This window comes from Macaca nemestrina, chromosome 17, assembly GCF_043159975.1.
Source record: "Macaca nemestrina isolate mMacNem1 chromosome 17, mMacNem.hap1, whole genome shotgun sequence".
Lineage (NCBI taxonomy): Eukaryota > Metazoa > Chordata > Mammalia > Primates > Cercopithecidae > Macaca > Macaca nemestrina.
In genome coordinates, this window is record NC_092141.1 from 87473408 (window position 1) to 87495128 (window position 21721).

Here is a 21721-nt window from a genome sequence, read left to right on the forward strand (position 1 = left end):
CGGCCGCATTGCAGTGGATAAATGCTCATCTGGCTTCGTGCCTCTGGCTAGCAGTCCCAATCCCTCCGAAAGGGGCCCTTGCCTCTCTAAAAAAAGGCCAGGCAAAGGAAGGAATGGGGAGTGGGCACCCACATTGGGCAGATGAGGCCCCAGAACGGGCCAGACTCCAAGCCCTTCAGTTCAGCAGGAAGGGTCCCCGGCTGGGCCCTGAGGGAGAGTGGCTAATTCCAAGAAAGGGCAGGGAGTCCCTGGGACCCCAGCTGGAGAAGGTGCTGTGGAGACGGGCCTGGGGGGCTCTCTGGCTAGATGAGGACCTCCCTTGTCATGGGTCTCAGCCTCCCAGCTGCCCTTGCTCTCTGGTCCCCTTTCATGGCGTAGGTGTTGCACAGATGCTGCTACTCATGGCGGTGGCTCACTGCCTGGCTGACTATGCACCTCTCACTGCGTGATGATGTGAGGGTGTGGGACAGACCTGGCACTGGCAGGGCACCAAAGAGGATCCAGGAGCAGGCAGCGCCCATCAGGGGACACCTTTGGACAGCCCAGGAGAGCTATGGGGTTGGCACCCTGCAAAGGGCAGCACCACTGAACTCTGGAGAGGACGAGGCCAACAGATCCAAGGGGTTCTCTGTCCTACTAGGGGAGTTTAGCCTGCTTACCCTAGAGGCAGTGTCGAAAGTCAAGGTGTGGTCAGGCAGCACTTTGGGAGGCTGAGGCAGGTGGATCACCTGAGGTCAGGAGTTCTAGACTAGCCTGGCCACCATGGTGAAACCTCATCTTTACTAAAAATACAAAATTTAGCTGGGCGTGGTGGCGGGCACCTATAATCCCAGCTATTTGGGAAGCTGAAGCTGGAGAATCATTTTAACCCAGGAGGCTGAGGTTGCAGTGAGCTAAGATTGCACCATTGCATTCCGGCCTGGGCAACAAGTGAAACTCCATCTCAAATTAAAAAAAAAAAAAAAAAAAAAAAAGAGAAAGTCAAGGTGCAAGGTGCAAGGTGCATTTATCTACTTAAACTAGCTGTGTGTGGGGAGCAGTCCACACAGAGTCAGCTGTCTGTCCACATCTGTGGATTTAACCAACCATGGACTGAAAATTTCTTTAAAAAAATAATACAAATAAAAATATAACAACTATTCACATAGCATTTTACATTATATTAGGTATTATAAGTAATCTAGAGATGATTTAAGTAGAGGGGAGCGTGTTCAAAAATATGACACTGTTTTATATCGGGGCCTTGAGCATCTATTCCTCCGTGGATTCTGGTATCCATGGGGGTCCTGGAATCCAGCCTCCTCAGATACCAAAGGACGACTGTAAGACACTTCTTTTGGCCCCAAGATACCTCTACAGACCCATGTGAAAAAGTCTCCAGGCTCTGGTTCATCAGACAGCCCCACCCCTCACACTCTCCTAACAGGATTTCACATCCCATGAAAGATCAGTCCCCCTGCTCTATGCAGAGCAAAAACCTAAACCCTGTAGGCCATGGGTGCCAAGCTGGGCTTCTGAGGCCCTGCCGAAGATGGGAGTCCCACCTTGAGCTGTCTGCGCACTTTTTCGATGAAGAATTTCCAACATGCTTCCCGAGTGTCGTTCATGCCAAGGGACTTGACTTGGGGTCGCATGGAGGAGACGATGTTCTCCACCTCATCTTCCGTAAACAGCCCAGGGATCTCTCCTGAGGCCAGCAGGTCATTAATCAGCACCAGAAACTGCTCCTCGGCCACCTGGGAGTCCGTCATCAGGAACACCGAGGGAATGTTCTTCACAGCAGCCTTTATGTACTGAGCAGCAAGGTCGACCTGGACGGAGTGAGGACATGCTTAGGGGCCTTGGTAAGAAGATCCTCAATTAGAGACATCCTCCACAATCACCCAGAGCATGGGGCCATGGGGCCATGGGGCCACCTTTTTTTTTTTTCTTTGAGACGGAGTCTTGCTCTGTCGCCCAGGCTGGAGTGCAATGGTGCAGTTGCGGCTCACTGCAACCTCCGCCTCCTGGGTTCAAGCAATTCTCTTGCCTCAGCCTCCCAAGTAACTGGGATTACCAGCACACGCCACCACGGGGACAACTTTATTTTTTCCTGAGACAGAGCTCTGTCGTCCAGGCTGGAGTGCAGTGGCATGATCTTAGCTCCCTGTAAGCTCCACCTCCCAGGTTCACGCCATTCTCCTGCCTCAGCCTCCCGAGTAGCTGGGACTACAGGCACCCACCACCACACCTGGCTAATTTTTTGTATTTTCAGTAGAGACGGGGTTTCACTGTGTTAGCCAGGATGGTCTCGATCTCCTGACCTTGTGATCTGCCTGCCTTGGCCTCCCAAAGTGCTGGAATTACAGGTGTGAGCCACCGCCCTCAGCCCATGGGGCCGACTTTCTAAGAAACATAGGCCAGGTGCGGTGGCTCATGCTTGTAATCCTAAGGCTTGGGGAGGCCGAGGTGGGAGGATCGACTGAGGCCAGGAGCTCAAGACCAGCCTGAGCAACACAGCAAGACTTTGTCTCCAAGGAAAAGAGAAAAAGAAGGGTCCTGGAGACCCAAAACCTTGAACGGAGCACAGCCAGGTTCACAGCAGCCATCAGGACAACCCAAGTGTCCAACCATGCGTGAACAGGTACATAAAACGTTGGTCCATCTGTGTAACGGAATATGATGCAGTCTTAAAAAGGGAGGAAATTCTGACACGTGCTATAGCATGGACAGACCTTCAGGACATGACGCTGAGTAAAATAAGCCAGACATGAAGGGAGAAATACTGTGTGATTCCACTTACATGAGGTCCCTAGAGTAGTCAAAGTCAGGGGCAGAAAGAAGAATGGAGATTGCCAGGGGCGGGGCTGGGGGAATGGGGACTTGTTGTTTAAAGGAGACAGAGCTTCTGTTTGGGAAGATGAAAGGGTCCTGGAGAGGGATAGTGGTGACGGTCACACAACAGCGTGAATGTGCTTCATGCCACTGAACTAGATGTTAAAGGTGATGAAAATGTCTTACTTTTTTACTCTTTTTCTTTTTTTTGAGACAGAGTCTTGCTCTGTTGCCCAGGCTGGAGTGCAGTGTCGCGATCTCGGCTCACTGCAACCTCTGCCTCCCAGGTTCAAGGAGTTCTCCTGCCTCAGCCTCCCAAGGGATTACAGGCGCGTGCCACTATGCCCGGCTAATTTTTGTATTTTTGGTAGAGACAGGGTTTCACCATGTCGCCCAGGCTGGTCTTGAACTCCTGACCTCAAGTGATCTGCCCACCTCAGCCTCCCAAAGTGCCAGGGTTATAGGTGTGAGCCACCGTGTCCAGCCGAAAATGTCTTACTCTATTTGTTTTGGAAAAAAAATAAAAATAAAAAAAATAAAAAAAACAAGCCAGACACAGTGGCTCACGCCTGTAATCCCAGCATTTTGGAAGGTCGAGGCGGGTGGATCACCTGAGGTCAGGAGTTCAAGACCACCTGGCCAACATGGTGAAACCTCATCTCTACAAAAAATACAACAATTAGCCATGCGTCATGGTGCACACCTGTAATCCCAGGTACTTGGGAGGCTGAGGTATGAGACTCACTTGAACCCAGGAGATGGAGGTTGCAGTGAGCTGAGATTGTGCCATTGCACTCCAGCCTGGGCAACAGAGTGAGACTCCATCTCAAAAAAAAGGAAATAAATAACAGTGAAAATGGTCAATTTTTATACTATGTATATTTTACCACACATGCAAAAGGAAAGAAAAAAATCTTAAATGGAGACCTTAAGAGGCCCTGAATAAATATACTGCAGGCTTGGACTGGGAGCCTTAACAGTCAACCCCCTTTCAGAGTCATCCAGAGCAGGATTTAAGGACAGGGCGACAAGATGATTTCACAGGAATTTTGCAAGAATAAATGAAAAGTTTTTTTTTTTTTTTTAAGCATGTTACAGAGCAGTAGGAATAGCTTGTTATTTTTGAATATGCCATTTCCATGTATATATATGTTCAGAAACGCCTGCCAGGTTTATCCAAGTAGTGATGTATATTTCCAGCATTTTGGTGATTTGCTTATCTATAATATTTAATTTAAAAAACAAGACCTATGGGCTTCTGTACTTACTGAAGAGGCTTTAAAAGTGCCCATATAGGCACCCCTATGGCTGCTCCCTTCTTCAGAAGAAAGTCTGACTCCCTGATGTCTCTGTTCAGAGAGAAACCTCACCAGGCCTCCTCTTTGGGAGTTGACCGGAGTCAGAAGCCACCCTCAAATCTCCTATGTTTTGACAAGCTAAGAAAAAGCAAGGGGAAGCTCTGAGCCTGGAAAAGCTGGTGGGCCGCAGGTGGGACTTGAGCCATGGCTACGTCCTTGGACCCTGCCTTGAGGCAAGGGGCGTAGTGTGAGAGCCAGCGATGACCTTGAGTCAAAAACTCGTCTTATTTCACAGTGTAGCAAGCACACTGGGTGGAGACTGACCATACCAGAAATCTTTTCCTTTTTTCCTGATTTTACTTTTTTAGAGATAGGGCCTCACTCGGTTGCCCAGGCTGGAGAGCAGTGGCATGATCACAGCTTATTGCAGCCTCGACCTCCTGGGCTCAAGTGATCCTCCTGCCTTAGGATTACAGGCTTGAGCCACCGCACCTGGCCCATCTGGCTTTCACAACCACGCTGTCCCACATGGAGTGGCCCTCACCCTGCCCACTGTGACCGCTGGGCTGCCCCTGGATTCCGGCCTGCCTCCACCTCACCCTCCCCGCTCACTCTCTGGCACAGTCCCCTCCACTCCCGCCCTTTTATGCTGCTGAGGCTGGTCCCCACATCTCTACCCGCATCCTGTCCCTGCACTTCCCAAGCCCCACGTGTCCGCTGTGCACTGACCGCCTCATCCCCAGGTATCGCGTCTCCTCTGGGCCTGGCCCGAGGGTGGTTCTCCCCGACCCTCCCTCCTGTCTTGGTTGAGAGCCCCATGGTGCCACTGAAGCTGGAACTGCCTGCGTCCCTGTCATCACTGTCAGCCGACGACGGCAATCGTCACCTGCATCTAGGCCCGTCTAGGGACCAGCCATTAATAAGGGGCACAGGTTTCCCTTTCTCTGGCCAAAACATCAGCAGCGCCTTTCCTTGCCATAGCCAATGCCACTGGCAGTGGATAGGCAGGACATGGAGCCGAGATTTGGGAGTGGGGGTGTGTGAGACGTCAGGGTTAGGGAGTGGGGCTGCGAGGGTTAGGGTTAGGATTTGGGAGTGCGGGGTGTGAGATGCGCAGTAAGACCTCCCTGAGAATAACATGAGACCAAGCCCCCACCCCACCAATGGCTGCTTCTCACCCCTCCCCTTTCATTTGTAGGAAGCCGGGGGTGGGAGGTACCTGAGCTGCTGAGACCACGGCCCCTCATTCTGCTGAAAGGCTTTCTTCATGGGGCAGCCCAGCTCTGGCTGCTGACTCAGGCTGGGGGGAAGGTTTCCCAGAAATAAAAACTGCCCACTGCCTGGCCCCCGGGGGCTGTGTGTGGGGTGTGGGGTGTGGGGAGGGTAGCTGCGGTAGCATCTGAAGGTTTCGGATCCTGGACCCCAGCCGAGCCCCTGAGGTCACGCACGCCCTCTCGGCAGGCACAGCCCTCGCTGGCCCTGGTTTCCCCTCCTCCGTTCTCCCTTCTCGTCGCACCTGCCCGCTTTCAGCCTTTGTGGGGTCACAGGGCTTGTGCCCCATCTCCACCCGGGTCACGCTATAGCAGTTTCTGTGCTTTCAAACTATCCTTCACGTGTCCTAGAACATTACCACATCCTGCCCGCTCTGTCCCCTGCTCAGACATCTTGATGGCGTCTCGTTTTCTTGGGACCAAGCCCAGGCCTTTTCACACAGCACACTGTCCCCCAGGGTCCATTCTCCACCCCTTTCCTGTGCACCTGTAGCCTCCAGCAGGTGCCACAGCTTCTGGGACCTACTTTATATTACATAATCACAAACATGTATGTTACCCTCATAGGGGTGAGCCTGTTACTACGACAGCACTATTAGAACAAGAATCATGTGGAAATGGCTCAGGAGTCTGGCTCCCCCAATACGATACCGAAACTTTTAGCCCTGTTTACCTCTGCCCTTCGTTCTGAATCCACAGAAGCGGTTTAAGAAATGACAGTGATAGCAAAGCTGATTTGTGATGTGTGTAGGGGCAGTGAAATTCCACAGCCCAGATCATAGAGCCGCAGCAGCTGATGCCGACAAATAAAATAGCACCACTGAGGCTGAGGCTGAGGCTGAGGCTGAGCACCCATGATCAGCTCCAACATGAAGGATCAGGAAGAAAATCCCCGCAGGGAGGCAGAGCAAGGAAACGATGCTGTCGTGAACGTAACCCAACATGATTTAGTTAATAGACTAGAGACTTCAAGGGAGAAAGCTCAGTAAAACTATATGGCTCCAGGTTCAAATGACACTTGAGTGGCCACAGATACCACCAATGTGAACTAACTCCATCAGATATGCTGAGAACCCATGACATGATATACCGCTGACGGGTCCAGAGGGCAGGGCTGTGTTCGGGAGTGCCCATCTGAGTTCAAAAAAGAGCAGGCCGGTCCCTTTCTATATGGATAGAATCCACTGGGAAGGCAGAAAACAGCCAGCCAGAAACCGGAGGCTCTCCCAGAGGTTGGCTGTCCCTGGCACAGCCTGAACTGCCCCTCCAGGGTCTCTGCCTGCAGACGCCTCCCACCACTCCCAGCATCACTGGCTCCAGGTCTGCCTGCTAAAGCCATGAGCCCAGCGACTGCCTCAGGGCCATGTGCTATGGGAGGGTCCCCTTAGGGCTCCCCCTTGGGTCTGGCATCTTCCTGCCCCCACAACAGCGGCCCCAGCACACACACAGAGAAGGCATGACCGTGTAGCACGGTGCAATCAATTTCAGGTCTAACCTCAGGCACAATGATTCCTTCTGAACTAATGGCACGCAGTTGCCTGGGAGAGCAGATGTTCAGGAGTAAGAAATCAATAAAAACCCTCAGCAGTGTGTCTTGGGCATGGGAGATCTTATGTTTACTCTAATGTTTATTTCATTCATTCCAAAAGCAGCCATTCAGCCTCTCAGGCACACAGTTAGAAACCCAGTCACGGCTCTGAATTCTGTAATCTGGACAGACAATAGGGAACAATTTGGGACACTTAGTGACCAAGGGCAAGAATCCAATCTCTCTGCCTCTGTGATCTGGGTTGACTTTCTGGACTTGTGTCCATCAAGTAGTCAATAGACACACTCTTCACCTCAGTCACACAGGCCGGAAGGTTTCACACTCTTCACCTCAGTCCCCTGGGCCGGAAGGTTTCACACTCTTCACCTCAGTCCCCTGGGCCGGAAGGTTTCACACCCTTCACCTCAGTCCCCCGGGCTGGAAGGTTTCACACTCTTCACCTCAGTCACATGGGCTGGAAGGTTTCACACTCTTCACCTCAGTCACATGGGCTGGAAGGTTTCACACCCTTCACCTCAGTCACAGGGGCCGGAAGGTTTCACACTCTTCACCTCAGTCACATGGGCTGGAAGGTTTCACACTCTTCACCTCAGTCACAGGGGCCGGAAGGTTTCACACCCTTCACCTCAGTCACACGGGCCGGAAGGTTTCACACCCTTCACCTCAGTCCCCCGGGCCGGAAGGTTTCACACTCCTCACCTCAGTCCCCCGGGCCAGAAGGTTTCACACTCCTCACCTCAGTCCCCCAGGCCAGAGGGTTTCACACTCTTCACCTCAGTCACACGGGCCGGAGGGTTTCACACTCTTCACCTCAGTCACACGGGCCGGAAGGTTTCACACTCTTCACCTCAGTCACATGGGCACGCACACTGGCTGGAAGGTTTTCTGGCCTCTGTTTCTAAGATAAAGATCCTTTAGATAAGGGCTATTGGTGATGCTCGGACTCCCTGTGCTGGCTGGCTTCATTTTGGAAAAGGGAGTGAAGTTTTTCTTTACTCCCCGACTCTACCCCAAAAGGCAGCTTATTGCACTGTAAGCTCTCACCTTGAGGTCGGGGATCCCGTAGCCCTTCTTGAGGGTGATTTGAAACACGTCAAGGCCGCTGATGTATGCTGCCAGGCGGGAGAGGCTCTGTTTGCCACTGCCACCCACCCCCACCAGCAGGGCATTCCCCCGGGGAGACTCCAAGATGCGATTAATCCTGCAGATATGAGCCACGGCATCCTCAAACAGCACCTACAGAAACCGGAGAGATCCTGCAACATCCTGTAGCACCTGGAATCACCTCTGTTCACCAGCACAGACTGCACACGCTGAGGTGTGCACCGCGCGCCACACAGCCCCCACAGAATGCCACTCGGATGTTGATAATGCAACCGGAGAGGGTGACCCTGTCCAGGTCCTGTGCCCTTGCTATCAGCTCCAGCCTGCTCACCAAATTCATGACTGCATTAATTTCATTGTAGCTGTCCAGGACGTCCACGAGGAGCTTGTTCAGAGGAGCCACGTCGGTTACAGGAACATATTTAGGATCGCCAATCCCTTGAGCAAAGTGGCAGAAGATATTTGGCTTGGCAAATAAGAGTTCATCACCAAGATCCTAGAGAAAAAAAAGATGATACTTCTGGTTTTTGCCACCATGACCGCACAGTTAACAGCAGCTCAGTACTTTGCTAAAGTGGACTAGGAGGTCACGCCGGGGTACCAGGCCAAGTCTCCAGGGGCCCAAATCTGCTGCTGTGGGCCCAGCAAACCACTGGGGCAAAATTTCCTAGGGTGGGAGGGTCCCATCCCCACCATATTAGGAATGAATTCATAGTCCAAAGAAATGATTCTGCCAAGAATACATGGGACACATCAGCGAGGCACACTGAGCCAAGCAGGGCCTTTCTCCACCCCAAGTGGACAGAGGGAGGTGATCACACCCTGATCTACTGAGTGGTCGATTCTTCCTCACTTGGATCCACAGTCACATGCTGGAATTATCACGTGGAACCCTCGGATCCACGGCCACATGCTGGAATTATCGCGTGGAACCCTCGGATCCACAGCCACGTGCTGGAATTATCGTGTGAACCCTCGGATTCACAGTCACGTGCTGGAATTATCGCGTGAACCCTTGGATCCACAGTCACGTGCTGGAATTATTGCTCGGAACCCTCGGATCCATGGCCACGTGCTGGAATTATCGCGTGGAACCCTCGGATCCATGGCCATGTGCTGGGATTATCGTGTGAACCCTTGGATCCATGGCCACATGCAGGAATTATCACGTGGAACCCTCAGATCCATGGCCACGTGCTGGAATAATTGCGTGGAACCTAACATGGATCTTTCCACCCCCAACAAAGGGCCCTTCCGAGAGGGCTGCAGTTCTCATTGGCTGCCAATGCTCCACCCTCTTGGAGCCATTCTGGGCTTGGCATAGGGACCGAGCAGCTTGACTTACATCAAAGAACTTCTTGGTGGAGGCCATGGTGACTCTATGCAATGTTTCCTGGTCTTTTTCGTCAACCATTTTGTCACCATACACTCGTTCAGCCTCATGTAGCCAAAGGCGGACAAGGTCCAGTGGGGTTTTCAGAACTTCTGCTGTGGAAAATAAGAGTCCCTGCCCCAAACACGGGATGGTCAGCACCATCAGCTGTTATGAAGGCGAGCCCAGTGCTAGACACAGATGACCTGAGCAGCAGCCCCTCCCCCGGGGTGAGGGGACCTATTCAGCTGTTGGCACAGCATTCACTTGGGGCCAGGGAAGCCACTCATCACGGAGGTCCCACAAATCCCAGATGTCAGAGTGTGTGTCTGTGTCCTGAGAGATGTGGCGTTTTCCTCACAGGACAGGGTTGGGGCCTCATCCTCTAGTAGAGTGAATGGTGGAGGAGTGACAAAAGAGGCTAATTGCAAGGGGAACCAGGTGACTGATGCCACAGGGCAGGTCACAGGCTTGGGTAGCCGCAGCAAGCCTATCTGGTCCAGTCCTGGCTTGGCCATTTACTAAGCAAGCAACCCTGGGCAAGCTTGACAAGAGCTTATTGAGGGCCTTGAATTTCCCAGGCACAGCGATGATGCGACAGACCCTGATGCTGTGGAGTTGAAATGCCAGTGGGGGAGGTGGCCAGGTACACAAAGAAACAAGGTAACCGCACACTATGATGTGTGCTCTGAATAACACACCCAGGGCAGTGAGACAGAGTGTGAGGGATGAGGAGCGGCCTCTGTGAGGGCGTGGTGTTTGGGCTGATACTTTATTTTATTTTAATTTTTACTTTTTGATATGTAGTCTCACTCTGTTGCCCAGACTGGAGTGCAGTGGCATGATCTCGGCTCACTGCAACCTCCGCCTCCTGGGTTCAAGTAATTCTCCTGCCTCAGCCTCCTGAGTAGCTGGGACTACAGAGACACGCACCACCATGCCTGGCTAATTTTTGTATTTTTAGTAGAGATGGGGTTTCACCATGTTGGCCAGGCTGGTCTCGAACTCCTGACCTCATGATCTGCCTGCCTCAGCCTCCCAAAGTGCTGGGATTACAGGCGTGAGCCACTGCACCCGCCTGGGCTGATACTTTAAATGGGAGGAGGTGGGCGTAACTTAGCCTCCCTCAGCCACAAACTCAGCCACAAAATGGGGATATAAGCACCAAACTTATGTGTTGTTGGAGGAGGAGAAAATAGGAATGTAAGGTGCCAAACCCAATCCCTGACTCAGAGTAAGCAGTCAGTAAATGAAATATTACCATCACCACCACCATCACTATCAACATAACCATCACCACCACCACCACCATCATCTTTACATCACCATCATCACCATCATCACCACCATCATCACCATCATCACCACCATCACCATTACCACCGTAACACCACCATCATCACCATCATATCACCACCATCATATCACCACCACCATCACTATCATAACCATCACATCACCACCACCATCATTACCATCACCACCACCACCACCACCATCATCACCATCACCACCATCGTCACCATCACCATCACTATCATAACCATCACATTGCCACCATCACCACCACCATCACTATCATCATAACTATGACCACATCATCACCATCATCACCACCATCACCATTATCATCTCCACTACCACCACCACCATCACATCACCACCACGTTACCATCACCATGATCATATCACCATCACCACCACCACCACTATTATCACCACCATCACTACCTCTATCACCATCATCACCACCATCATTATCACCATTCTTACCATCACCATCACCGCCACTGTCACCACCACCGTTATCACCATCACCATTATCACCACCATCACTACCACTATCACCATCATCATCACTACTACTATTGTCATCACCACCATCATTATCACCACCACCATCACCACTACCATCACCATTACCACCGTCACTACCATTGTCACCACCACCGTCATCACCATCACCACCACCATTATCATCATCATCACCATTACCACCATCACCACCATTATCATTACCATCACTATCACCACCATCGTCAGTCCACACCTCCCTGAGAGCTGTGGTGAGGAAAGCAACTGTGGATTGGGCACTGGGCCGTAAGGCAGGCATGACACAAAGCTACAAGAGCAGTACCTGGAAAATATTGGAGAGGTCCCTGAGGTTGAAGACATAATGAAACTTAATGGCCGTGGGAAGAAATGTTGCTGCAACTTTCTGATGCAAAGCTGTTAGAAGAAAAAGACACGTCGATTCTTATGTACTCTTAATGGCCCCAGGAAGTGCAAGCTTCAAGTTTCTAAAGCCAATGGACTACAAAATGGTGACAACTGGAGTAAGAAATCTGCACAGCTCTTCGAAGAGGAAGTTTGCTGTTCTCCTTAAATCATTTGTGTATCGAATTTCCTAGCCTCTACCTCCCCATGAAGCAATTGTATTTCACAATTTCTCCTGTTGAAACATAGCATCGTTTTAAAAATATTGATTCAGAAGTACAAATAAAATATTTATCAAGGGAAAATGTGAAGAACCATCAGCCCACAGAGCCGTAGGTTTTACCGACGGGAGAGGGGATGAGACCAGCCAGCTTACCCAGGGCCGCGGCCACCAGCTGGTTGCTTATCCTCTGGGTAGCCATGGAGACCGAGCGGAAGGCCAGGTGCTGTGTCAGGATCGTGTTGTAGATGGTGGTGAGGGCCTCCTGGCCAGGGAAGCTCACAGCAAACACGCAGAAATGGCGCTGCCCGGGAACAACCACAAACTCCCGTCAGCCAGCTCTTGGGGTCCTGCCTGGGGCCAGGGCCACCTTCGCGGGAGAGTGGCCCCTGTCCTCATGGTCGAAGGTCTTTTAGGCACTGTCAGAATGGGCAGTTACCCTCCTTGTGCCTTGCACGTGGTAAAACCGCATTAAGTATCACTACACGTGAAACAGTCACACTTACGTCATGCTCTCAAGAAGAATTTTGGCATAGGCAAGAGAGGGGCTCAGAGCACAGGCCTGGGTTTAAATCCAGGTCTGTGTGTGTGTAGATAACTTAGAGGCAAAGTCTGTCCGGGTAAGGGCTACAGATAAAATACAGGATGCCCTGCTCAATCTAAATTTCAGATAAACAACAAATATATGTGTGTGTGTGTGTGTGTGTGTGTGTGTGTGTGTGTGTGTGTGTGTGTATATTTTTAAGAATAGTATGTCCCAGGCCAGGCACAGTGACTCATGTCTGTAATCCCAGCACTTTGGGAGGCCGAGGCGGGCGGATCACTTGAGGTCAGAAGTTCGAGATCAGCCTGGCCAATATGGTGAAACCTCCTCTCTACTAAAAATACAAAAATTAGCCAGGTGTGGTGGCGCACACCTGTAGTCTCAGCTACTCAGCAGGCTGAGGCAGGAGAATCGCTTAAACCTGGGAAGCGGAGGTTGCAGTGAGCCGAGATCAAGCCGTTGTACTCCAACCTGAGCGTCACAGTGAGACTCAGCCTCAAAACAAAAACAAACAAAACAACAAAAAAAGAACACTATGCCCCAAATATTGTATGTAACATACTTAGACTAAAAAAGTATTTATCTGGCCGGGCACGGTGGCTCACGCCTGTAATCCCAGCACTTTGGGAGGCCGAGGCAGGTGGATCACGAGGTCAGGAGATCGAGACTATCCTGGCTAACATGGTGAAACCCCGTCTCTACTAAAAATACAAAAAACTAGCCGGGCGAAGTGGCGGGCGCCTGTAGTCCCAGCTACTTGGGAGGCTGAGGCAGGAGAATGGCGTAAACCCGGGAGGCGGAGCTTGCAGTGAGCCGAGATCGCGCCACTGCACTCTAGCCTGGGTGACAGAGCGAGACTCCATCTCAAAAAAAAAAAAAAAAAAAAAAGTATCTGGAGTTCAGATTTGACTGCATTTTTATCTGCTAACTCTGCCAGTTGACCAGGTCACAGGGAAGGCTGGCTAGCTGTCCGTCCTCCCCATGCCCTGGAATTTTCTGATACATTCTGCAAGGTTAAGGAGTTCTCCAGAGAATGTCAGCCTGCAGCCCTAACATCCTAAACCAAAGTTTTTCCTCTCATTTGCCAGAAGCAAGCCTCAGACTCACGGCAGGTGACGGGAACGAGTGTGGTTTCTGCTTACCTGAAGCCTGGGGTCGATGGTGAAGGATCCAGAAGTGGGGTTCATGCAGGCCACGTACTGACAGTTATGGACGTCTTTTAACGTCAGCTTATGTCTGTCGTACCTGAGGGGGGAGACCAGCGTTCATGCTGCACCCCCGGCCTGGAGGAGCCATCCCCTGCCCCCACTTCGCTTCCAAGAATGCCCTCCTTGTTTTTTTTTTTTTTGGTGGTGGTGTTGCTGTTTCTTTGAGACAGAGTCTTTCTCTGTCGCCCAGGCTGGAGTGCGGTGGCGTGATCTTGGCTCACTGGAAGCTCTGCCTCCCGGGTTCACACCATTCTGCTGCCTCAGCCTCCCGACTAGCTGGGACTACAGGCACCCGCCACCATGCCCAGCTAATTTTTGTATTTTTAGTAGAGATGGGGTTTCACTGTGTTAACCAGGATGGTCTTGATCTCCTGACCTTGTAATCTGCCTGCCTTGGCCTCCCAAATGCTGGGATTACTCCATGTGGTTTTAAAAACCCTCCACAGATACTGACAATATGTGAAACAGCTGCTGTGACTTCATGCTCTCAAGAGAAATTTTGAAACAAGAGGCAAAAGAGTGGCTCAGAGAGCAGGCTGGGGTTTATGTTCCAGTTCTTCCCCTGAGCGATGCTGGGGCTCTGGGAACTTGGTTAACATCTCTCTGCCTCAATATCCTCTCCTGTGCGATGGGTCATTAGGAGGATAAAATGAGCTAACATATGAAAAAACACTGGGAAGGGTACCTGACATACAGTAAGTATGCAAAAAAAAAAAAATGTTCACCGTCACTGTCATCAGGATAATTATTAACGGCTGCTATTATGAAATAAGCTGAATAGGTCAGGCACAGTGGCTCACGCCTGTAATCCCAGCACTTTGAGAGGCTGAGGTGGGCAGATCACTTGAGGTCAGGAGATCGAGACCAGCCCGGCCAGCATGGTGAAACCTTGTCTCTACTAAAAATACAAGAATTAGCCAGGTGTGGTGGCATGTGCCTGTAATCCCAGCTACTCGGGAGGCTGAGGCAGGAGAATGGCGTTAATCCAGGAGGCGGTGGTTGCAGTGAGCCGAGATCATGCCAGTGCACTCCAACCTGGGCAACGGAGCGAGACTTTGTTTAAAAAATAAATAAAATAGGCTGAATAATTTCCTTGATGTCACACTACACTTTTTTTTTTTTTTTTTCTGAGACAGGGTCTTGCTCTGTCACCCCAGCTGGAGTGCATTGGTGGTCACGGCTCATGGCAGCCTCGATCTCCTGAGCTCAAGTCATCCTCCCAACCTCAGCCTCACACTACCATGCCCGGCTAAGTTTTTGTAGAGACAGGGTCTCACTATGTGACCTGGTGATCCTCCTGCCGCCGCCTCCTAAAATGTTGAGATTACAGGCGCGAGCCACTGCGCTCAGCACCTTTGTTTTTTCCCCCGCCATTATGCACGCTGTATGCTGAAAGTTGTTGTCTCTTGTTAGTTTCTAGTAATTCCTTGTATATTTCAGATATTAATCCATTGTCAATTTTACACATTGCAAATGTTTTCTTCCATGCTTTTATTTCTCCATTATATTTGTCCATGGTGTCTCTCATTGAGTGAAATTCCTTAATTTTGATTTAAATCACAGCCATCAATTTTTTGCCTTTCTGTGTGTGCTTGTGAAACTTTTGTCTGAGAAGTCCTCCCCTGCGCACACTTCTCAGGTCACGGATGTTGTCCCTGTTTGCTTCTATCCACCTCACGGTTCACCCTTTGCCTGTGGGCCTGTCCTTCCCATGGGCCCCATCTTGTCTGCCTGACTTTTCTTCCACAAGTGAGACTTTTCCTGACACATCCACTAAACGGTCCATCCTTCCCTGTTGTCGTGGGGCCATGTTAATCCAATATTCTAGAGGGATCTTTTATCTTTTGAAAACTCAAATCTGATTCTGCCACCCCTCCTGAAGATCCTTCAGGGTAAACACCACGGCAGATGTGGACCTAGGGCTGAAGCTTAAGAATGTGGCGGTCCCTCCTTAAGGAAAAGAAAACAAAATCTTAAGGACATTTTACAAGAACACGTGACCCTGTGAAGCTCTTGGAAGGGGACTTGAGACTTGGGGGAGCCGAGGCTGAGCCCCCACGGTCCTCACAGTAGACCTGCCTGCAGAGAGGAACTAGTGGGCTCTCATGCATGCACCTGCCCTCCTCTCCTGTCTGGGTACCCTCAAATCTCCCACTCCACACCACAGGCAATTCTTCTGAAATGATGTCAGACTCTCTCCAGGCTCCCTGCTCAGAGTGGCAGCTATATCACCTCCCGCAGGGAGCCACCTCTCATGCCCGTGTCCCCACATCACAGCCTGCAGCACAGCATAGGCTTCCTACAGTTGTGAGCTCTGGGAGTGTCGTTTAGTGAGGAAAAGGCAGGTGATGGAGTCAGACATATCTGAACTCAAAATCCAGCTCCGGCTGAGTGCGGTGGCTCACGCCTATAGTCCCAGCACTTTGGGTGGCTGAGGTGGGCGGATCACCTGAGGTCAGGGGTTCAAGACCTGCCTGGCCAATACGGTAAAGCCCCATTTCTACAAAAATACAAAAATTAGCTGAGCGTGGTGGCAGGCACCCATAATTTCAGCTACTCGGGAGGCTGAGGCAGGAGAATCATTTGAACCCAGGAGGCAGAGGTTGCAGTGAGCCAAGATCATGCCATTGCACTCCAGCCCGGGCAACAAGAGCGAAACTCTGTCTTGGAAAAAAAAATATACAAAAAAAATAATCCAGCTCTGCCACTCATTAGGGCCCTGACCTTAAGTAGGCAACCTAATCCCCCATGCCTCCCTTTCTTGGCATGAGACCAGGCTTCACGAACAAACGGACTGGTTTCTAGGCTCCTTTGGCCTGAGAAGGCTCCGGTTTGGCCTGGGATACTTGCTTATTTTAAGAGACAACTGTGGCTGGGCACGGTGGCTCACACCTGTAATCCCAGCACTTTGGGAGGTCGAGGCGGGTGGATCACCTGAGGTCAGGAGTTCGAGACCAGCCTGGCCAACACGGCGAAACCCCTTCTCTACTAAAAGTTCAAAAATTAGCTGGGTGTGGTGGCGGACGCCTTTATTCCCAGCTACTCAGGAGACTGAGGAAGGAGAATTCCTGGAACCCAGGAGGTGGAGGTTGCAGTAAGCCAAGATCGAGCCATTGCACTCCAGCCTGGGTGACAGAGCGAGACCTCGTCTCAAAAAAAAAAAAAAAAAAAAAAAAAAGAGACAACTGACCTGAATGTTCTCATCTTTCCAAGCTGCAAACCTAAACGTGCCACCCTCGGCTTCTTGGTGCCATTAGGAGAAAGTCTGCACTCTGTACCAAGGCCCTGGGATTCTGGCTGCAGCTGCCCTGGACACCCTCTCCCTCTGGCTCTCACATTCCTGCCACACCGGGCCCTCCCTGGGCTCCTTCACCTGCCGCAAGGCCTTTACACGTGGTATTCTCTCCACCCAGAGTGCTCTCCCTCTAAGGTCCCACAGCCAGGGCGACACAGCTTCCAGATGGTGGAGCACCATCTCCCCAGGGGCATCTCTCTGCTGGGACTCTGAGGAACTGGGGGCTCCTCTGTGACTGCGCTGGGGGTTTTCCTTAGGGCTCTTCCTTTACCAGGTAATGTGCTTCTTCATCTCCCGGTGGGACGGACACCTCGGTGGAAGGGGGGATCCCCTCCACTAGGGCTCTAGGCCACAGCTATATGTTTGTGAAATGGGTGATGGACGAAACTGATACAACCTCTCCCCTGCCCTGGCCCTGCCTCAATGCCTTGTGGTCACACAAGCTTGGGGGCCCAGCTACGACCCGTGTCTCCCAACCCAGGTTGCAGCCCCGTCCCCATGGCCCCACACCAGTCCGGCCCTACTGCCCTGGGGCTCCACCTCTTCCTGCGCCCCTCCCTGGCCCCGCCCTCACCGCCCCGTGGCCACGCCCTTCCCCCGGGCCCCGCCCCATCTAACCAGTGCCGGTGGTCCATGTGCTGCCGGATGAGGGTGTGTGGGGCCACCGTCCCATACTTGTCCACCTCGGGCATGTTCATGTCGTCGATGAAGTAGATGAGCTTCTTAGTGCCTGGCGGCCCGTAGTTCCTCCCCGATTTCTTCTCCAGCGGCTTCTCCAGCACCCCTAGAGAGGGCAGAGGGTCAGCCGCCCGCCTGCGTCCCCTGAGCCAGAGCCTGTTAGGTAGGGAGGGGGGTTACCTGCTCCCCTGGAGGACAGAAGGTGGGACCTGGCTGGGATCCAACTTTACCAAATGCACCTGCCCTGGAAGTGGCCCTTGAGGGGGCACCGGGTACAGCCCCAGGAATAAACAGAGCAATGAGAAGTGAGGGTGGCAGGAACCTTGCCCTCGTCACCTTTGGATCACCTCAGATTGGCTGAGACACTGCCGGGGGACCTGCTGCCTCGACTGGCCATCAAACCCCCATCACCATGCCCACCGGGGAGCACCAGAAAGAGGGGTCCCAGCTGCTCCTCCTTTGTCTCCGACTCAGGAAGGGAAGGCTAGCGGGTGGGGCGTGGGAAGTGAGAAGGTGCAAAGTGGCTGGCGAGTGCCTGGGCCTGCAGTGAGAGGGGACAGCAGGGAATGGGGGCTGTGGGGTCAGCCGGGTAGGCAGGGTGTGACCAGACCAGCCTTACCCTGCAGCATGGCCGAGGTGGTGTAGAAGTTGAAGGGCACGGCCTGCACCAGGTAGTAGTCGGTGTTCAGGCTTTCCAGCTTGTCCCCCATCATCACCGACTTGCCCGTCCCCGCGTTCCCCACCAGCATCACTGGCCAGGACTTCTCCATGAGCAGGTCCATGAAGTAGCGGAGGCGGATGGTTTCCGTGGTGTGGACCAAAGAGGCCTGGGGGAGGTGGAGGGAGGGGAGGAAGCTGTGACTCTCAGACACTTCTGTCTCCTGTTAGCGTGCAGGCCATATTCTACCGAAAAGGTCCTACTGTTGAAAATCGGGCGTTTGGACGTTCTGTGCAGGCGTGTGGGGGGTGCTGCACAGATTCCTGCCTCTAACTTGCCAGTCAGTGGCCCTGCTTTGGGGACAGTTACCTGCAGTGGGACATCAGGATCCAGCTCAAAGGAGGGCACTTTATCTGTCCAGGGCAGGAACTTTTTCGTGTCGGGATCAATGTAGTAGTCGAAAATCGTTCCCTGCGAGGGGAACTTGATGGTCTTAAATTCATTGATCCACCATTTGCTGAACTCCACTCGATAATCTACAAGCTGTTGAGACACAGAAGTGAAAATCAGGGCCCAGCTCAGCGGGATGCCGAGAGACCCTGTGTGGGTGGCCAGGCCCCCGAGGTGCATCACCTGGTCCTGGAACATGGCCCCGCCGAAGGCCCAGAAGCAGGCGAACACGAAGTACAGTTCGTACAGCTCCTTGGGGGAGTCGGGGGGCACGGTCTTCTCTGTGAGCAGGCACTCCAGCAGGTACAGGATCATTTGGATCACCGTGATCTCCGGCACTGGTGTGATCTTCTTGAACCCAAAGCGCAGCTTGTCCAGGCACGTGGGTAGGTACTTGTCAAAGAGGATCATTAGGTTGGCCTTCTCCGACTGCACCTTGCGCCTCTCGATCCAGCTGCTCACCACCCTGGGGGTGACAGGAGGTGCCGATGACACGGCCACTGCTCTGGGTCTGCCAGTGTCCCTGCCTTGGTAAACGCCCCTCCTCACCTCCACCCAATTCTGCTGGGGCTGCCCTCAGGCTTGCCACGCCTGTATGGCAATGGGTCCAAACGAGGATGCCAGAGGGGCAAGTTGCAGGCCCTGTAAGGGTCGGAGGAGGGTGCCAGGATCGTGGGGGCTGTGCCCTCTCTGGGCTTGCTAGCTATGGGGGTGCTGTAGGTCTAGAACATCTGGGAGCCGTTCTTGCTATCACAGGCGACGCACATACCAAGGGCTGGGGGATGGGAGAAGAACAGAAAAGGAGAAAGATCTCATGATGTCATCTCAGGGGCGGGAAGGTGGGGACAGGAAGTGGGTAGAAAGGAGAGACAAGGATAGGAGCGGGGATATTTCATTACATCATCTGGACTCCTGGATCCAGCCATGCCTGAAGCACCCCTTGGTGCTTTTTTTTTTAAGCTTCAGTAAGCTTGAGTTGAATTTGCCATGTTCAGTGTAAGAGTCCAAATCAATACAACCAGCAATCCTTGAAGAGCCTCACCAGACTTTCAGCCACAGACACCTCTGGGTGGTTTGTGTGGAGGTGGCCCGCCATGGCGGTGAGGGGTGTGGACTCTGGGACCTGACTACCCAGGCTTGAGTTGGCTCTACCATGGCCAGCTGCTGCTTTGGCAAGTTACTGCACATGCCTGTGTCCCTGGTTTCTCATCTGTAAACATGGGTGATGTTTCCATGACCCTCATTTCCAAGGACTACATGGGCTGATATTTTTAAAGCTCAGAGAAGAAGGCCTGTCCAGGGTAAGTGTCGCCAAATCAGCATCTGCTAAAAGCATCACTAGCACCTGGCTGCCTTGAGTGCCAGTGAGCACAGCATGTGCATCATTTCCAGGATGCTCAGGGCCTAAGCAGGAAGCTCCTGTTAGCACGCACAGCCAGCCTGCCCTACGTCAACCGACAGACAGCCCTCTTTAGACAGATGCTCACTCTTTTTTTTTTCTTCTTCTTCTGAGATGGAGTCTTGCTCTGTTGCCCAGGCTGTAGTGCAGTGGTGTGATCTCAGCTCACTGCAACCTCTGCCTCCTGGGTTCAAGTGATTCTCCTGTTTTGGCCTCCCAAGTAGCTGGGATTATAGGCACGCACCACCACGCCTGGCTAATTTTTGTATTTTTAGTAGAGATGGGGTTTTGCCACGTTGGCCAGGCTGGTCTTGAACTCCTGACTTTAGATGATCTGCTCACCTCAGCTTCCCAAAGTGCTGGGATTACAGACATGAGCCACCGTGCCCGGCCAGACACTCACTCTTCTATGAGTGTGCTCTTGTCCTGGGACCTCCGTTCCTTCCTGAACCTCTATCACAACAGAGAACTGAGAGCTGAATGTCTTTGCTGTGCAGCACCCTGTATTATCCGGCATAATAGAGGAAACCTTCATATGTCTCTAAGCGAAGCAGGGTGTCTCCATGCCTGTCGCAGCTGAGAACTGAATTCCGAGTCCAGTTGGTCTTCAGTAGGGGAGACTGATTTGCAAATCTATGCAGAGGCTGTTGCTTTCTGCCTTCTACTTTGAAGATATTTGCGTCAAATTTGTGATGCTGCCTTGGTAGGAGTCACTGAGTGCGTGCCGACGTGTGTGCTGGCTCTGATACGCACGGCACAGGCCCCAGGAGAAAGACATGCTTGTGAGACAGGCCGACTTTCTTACGTCTGGTCCTTATGGCTTCTTGCCCTGTCCCCAGGGCCATCCTGGGTGTGTCGGGTGTCCCTGCCCCTGGCAGCTGCCTATAGGACGGCTGCTCCTGCTGTCTGGGGACGCTGGGCCTGCTTCTCGTCCACTTCTATTCTCTCCTCTGCCAATCCTCAGGTCTCCTCCTCCTGCTTCCTCTAGGTTACTCCTTGGAGGCGTCCAATTCCTGCCTCGGCCCATGCTGGCTTTGCTTCTGGCTCCCTCTTCTCTGCTCCCATAGGGTGTCCCCCTGAGGACCCCACAATCCTGTCTTCTTCCTGTCCCCGTATCTCAGCAGCTCCTACCTGGGCTTCGTTTCAGTTCCCGGGACATTGTCTTTGCCTACGCTGGAAACTCCCACACATGGTGCAGTGGGTAGGAATGGTGGCCCTGCAAAAGAACGTCCACCAGAACCCAGAATGCGCCCTGATTTGGAGAAAGGGCATTTGCAGATGTAATCAAGGATCTTGAGACAAGATCATCCTGGATTTCGGGTGGACCCTGAATCCAATGGCCATATCTTTATAAGCAGTGAGAAATTTGGACACAGACACATGGAGAAGGCCACGTGTGTGGGAAGGAGATGGGAGGGGTGTGTCCATAAGCTGAGGGACGCCAAGGACTGCCGGGAGCCCCCAGGAGCTGGGAGAGAGGCCTGGGACAGGTTCTCCCTCAGAGCTTCACAGCCTCAGAGCCTCAGAGGGAACCAGCACTGCCTACTCCTTGATCACTGCCTACTCAGTCACAGACTTCTGGCCTCCAGTGCTGGGAGAGGATGTCTGTTGTTTGAAGCTGCCCCATTAGTGATCATTGTTTCA

At 52.4% G+C, this 21721-nt stretch overlaps 1 protein-coding gene across 1 annotated transcript in view; it reads right to left on the reverse strand.

Moving 5' to 3' along the window:
• Positions 1-21721, reverse strand: part of LOC105469383 (dynein axonemal heavy chain 17) — a 152411-nt gene that overhangs the window by 46413 nt on the left and 84277 nt on the right. Inside the window, exons 45-55 of the mRNA XM_071081739.1 lie at positions 18862-19144; positions 18598-18771; positions 18190-18397; positions 17511-17676; positions 13532-13634; positions 12002-12149; positions 11546-11637; positions 9382-9543; positions 8368-8532; positions 7977-8168; positions 1545-1811 (exon numbers count right to left, since the gene is read on the reverse strand). Coding sequence (XP_070937840.1) covers positions 1545-1811; positions 7977-8168; positions 8368-8532; positions 9382-9543; positions 11546-11637; positions 12002-12149; positions 13532-13634; positions 17511-17676; positions 18190-18397; positions 18598-18771; positions 18862-19144 — 1960 coding nt within the window. The remainder of the gene's footprint in view (positions 1-1544; positions 1812-7976; positions 8169-8367; positions 8533-9381; positions 9544-11545; positions 11638-12001; positions 12150-13531; positions 13635-17510; positions 17677-18189; positions 18398-18597; positions 18772-18861; positions 19145-21721) is intronic.